The 3,627-nt window shown below is 32.4% G+C and overlaps 1 protein-coding gene across 2 annotated transcripts in view; it reads right to left on the minus strand.

The window, feature by feature from the left end:
- Positions 1–421: 421 nt before the first annotated feature.
- LOC106881342 (spermidine synthase) overlaps positions 422–3,627 on the minus strand; it is a 45,573-nt gene continuing 42,367 nt past the window's right edge. For both annotated transcript variants that reach the window (XM_052973770.1, XM_052973769.1), the window contains exon 9: positions 422–2,721. In XM_052973770.1, coding sequence (XP_052829730.1) covers positions 2,695–2,721 — 27 coding nt within the window. In that variant the 3' untranslated portion in view covers positions 422–2,694. The remainder of the gene's footprint in view (positions 2,722–3,627) is intronic.

Genomic DNA, 3,627 nt, shown 5'->3' on the forward strand with positions numbered 1-3,627 from the left:
TTAATTTGTGTATACAAATTTAATTTGCGGTCCATGGTAAGAGCCGTTTTAGCGATGCGTCCTGCCCAGCTCTTCGAAACGCTGGTGTTAAAACGGGGGTAGCTGATGAAGAAGAATGTTCTCTATGTGGCTTGTGTGTTTTCTCGTCTACGTTTTGTTTGCAATGTCCTGTACCCAGATATGCACCTATACATACAGGTGGATGTCGGTATGCACATACCTGTACATATATATGCATATACTCATTTACTATTTGTTTATATATATATATATATATATATATATATATATATATAGCAACTACCAAACTGCTTATTCTACATAAACCCAACAACCACAAAACACACACATGTGCTGTTGAAGAATTACTGCCTTCCTTTCAGAAACCACTAAACCAATAAATAAAATTTAAAAAAAAAAATTTGGAAGTGTTAAATTTATTGGTGCAGATAAATCCAATACAAGTGGTAAAATATTTTCAAAAGTATCAATTTTCTCCTTTTTTTTCCCCCTGTAATTACTAAGACAAAAAATATGGCAAGTAAAGATATAGAAAAGTTCATTTGGCAGAAGATTGGAATACATTAGTATGGAGAGATCTACAATATCATAGTTTTTGTTTCTTTATGTCAGTCCCCAGGAGTTCTTTTCTTTTTTCTTCTTGATAACTAGTGCTTCAATTGGATTCAATAATAACAGTACTTTAGAAAGAAACATGTATCTGAGTAATAAACAAGTTCATAAAAAAATTATAAAAAGTGTACAATATCTGGCACATTTTGGATGAGAACAGACAATGATTTGAGTGAAATAGAAATATTTTCCTTCAGGAAATGTGAAAATGCATTTGTCCAAGAATATCAGTAGCAACAGCAGTAAAAATTTCATGATTGGGTGTATAATTGATTAAAATCAATTATACTAATGAAAATAAATTTCCTGCTTAAGCCAGGTATTTCTAGGAGAGTGGAATGGGATTACATGTCCAAGCCTCCTTCAATTTGTTGTAATTGAGATTTCAAACATGGTCATAGATTCAACTTACCAAGAGCAGTGGCCATACATTGTCATAATAATCCCAATAGCAATGTATACGATCCAATAAACATAATTAGGTGTGGCTGTGCGGCAAGAAACTTGCTTCCCAGCCACATGGTTCTGGGTTCAGTCCCACTGCATGGCACCTTGGGCAAGTGTCTTCTATTATAGCCTCAAGCTGACCAAAGAAGCCTGTTGTATATATATATATATTTGTGGGTTTGTTTGTCCCCCACCACAACTACCACCATTGCTTGACAACTGATGTTGGTATGTTTACGTCCCCGTAACTTAGCGGTTCAGCACAGAAAGCCGATAGAATAAGTACTAGACTTACAAAGACTAAGTCCTGGGGACGATTTGTTCACTTAAAGGCGGTGCTCTAGCATAGTCGCAGTCAAATGACTGAAACAAGTAAAAGAATATATTAGCCTATATAACTGACAATAGAACCTTATTCGCTAAATCAACTGAGATTATTTGCTTTAAATTATCTCATTAGTCATAAAATTTAATTATAACGAAAGGCTTAATTTTCTTATTTTCTATAAAATATGTTTTACCTACAATTGATACCAAATAACAATGTAAGGTTTCTTTTCACATGAAGCCAAAATTAATCAAAGACCTGAGATGAAATAATTAAAGTATTTTTTCTTAACATAACTTACTACAATTGATACAACAATAATTTATCACACCTGTTCTTTTTCATTTTCCTTTCTTTTTTTATTCAAAGCAGATATATTGTTTGCCCCACTCTTCAATATATTCAATGGAGTATTTTTATTCAAATTGGAAATGTGAATGCTTAACACAATTGATATTACAAATTAGATGTCTTGTTGCTAACTTTTCAACACTTATGTACATGCAGAATCTGCCAGTTAGCAAATCAGGTTTCTAAACATTTTCAGTTTTCAATTTAGTTTAAAAATTGTCCCCCATTTCATTAAATGTTAAAATATTCAACATAAAATAACCAAACAAAAAAAGACAATTTATAACAATTAATTGATCACTTGCAAAAACAATTTCTTTACTTTGTCATGGACATGCACACAAGCTAGAATGTTGCAACTGCATAAATTCTGGTGTATATAGATGCAAATGCATCATCACCTGTAACTGAATTCTTGGTAAACACGAGTGAGAGATAGAGAAAGAGCGAATGTGTGTGTGCACACGCATGCATGTAGTGATGGTGGGAGTCGAAGATGGGGGAAAAGTAATATTGATAATGACTTTAATACAGTCTTAGAAATCTGAGACTGTTTTCATTTATTGCAATTTCCGTGAAACTAATGAAAATGCTGCCAGCACACAGTAAATTTCATAAATGTCAAAGATTCTATTAAATTACAGATTTTATTAAATGTTAAAAAAGACTAATATATATCTAAAAAAACAATGTATCAACTATTTTCCTAACATCATTTCATTTAAACAATTTGAATAATAGTTCTTTTTGAAATGATTTTTAAAGATCAACTTAAAAATGTTATTATATATATATGTATATATATATATATATATATCTATGAAAGAGTTCTTTCACACGTCTGAACAGAGTAAACAAACAAAAAAAAAAATGCACTTGAAATAATTCTGCTTTCCATTTATTTTTCACACGACAAAAATGGTAAGAACATTCAGCTAGCTCTTAATTGGAAGTCCAAAAGCCTGAAAAAGAAGAAAATAAATAAATCATAATCATTTAAATAAAAGTAAGTAAACAATTTTGTCTCTCTTTTTACGTCTGTTTACATATTTGAGATAGATTTTATTCCCTCCACCTTAGCGAAGGCGGAGGGATTGTTTTCAGTCGTGTTTGTTTGTCCGTGGACAAGATATCTGAAGAACTGCTGGATGGATTCGGATGAAATTTTCAGGGATGTTTGGCCTCATGACTGGCACGAAGTGATTAGACTTTGAGATTGATTCACTACCAGACAAGGATTCTGGATTATTTTCCATGTTTTTTTACTTAATTTTTGAGAGAGGACTGGTTCATTTTTAGTATTCTCGTTTGTGAGAGCAGTCAAGTTTATTTCAGATATTCTCATTTTAAAAATCATCTCTAGCTAATCATTGAGAGGACATTGGTGTTGCCTTGGTGGAGGTTTGCGCTCTCTAAGTGCTCTTGTTAGTATTGCTTTTATATTACATTTTGTGAACCATAACCTTATTGGTTATTGGTTTCCAAAAAGCTAACTTACTAGCTTACTGAATTTCTGATAACAATATCTCTGTAACTTGAGCAGAACAAACACTGAGGGGTATTTTAGTTTCAGAGCTCTTATTTATTGAGTTTCTTGCCAATGTTCTTATATTCTTTTACTTGTTTCAGTCATTTGACTGCAGCCATGCTGGAGCACCACATTAAGTCAAACAAATCAACCCCAGGACTTATTTTATGTAAGCCTAATACTTATTCTATCGGTCTCTTTTGCCAAACCACTAGGTTATGGGGACATAAACACACCAGCATCGGTTGCCAAGTGATGATAGGAGGACAAATACAGACACAAATACATACATTATATATATCTATATATATAAAAATGAGAATGTGTGTCTGTCTGTGTG

The sequence above is a fragment of the Octopus bimaculoides genome, chromosome 16 (genome assembly GCF_001194135.2).
Source record: "Octopus bimaculoides isolate UCB-OBI-ISO-001 chromosome 16, ASM119413v2, whole genome shotgun sequence".
NCBI classification, from domain to species: Eukaryota; Metazoa; Mollusca; class Cephalopoda; order Octopoda; family Octopodidae; genus Octopus; species Octopus bimaculoides.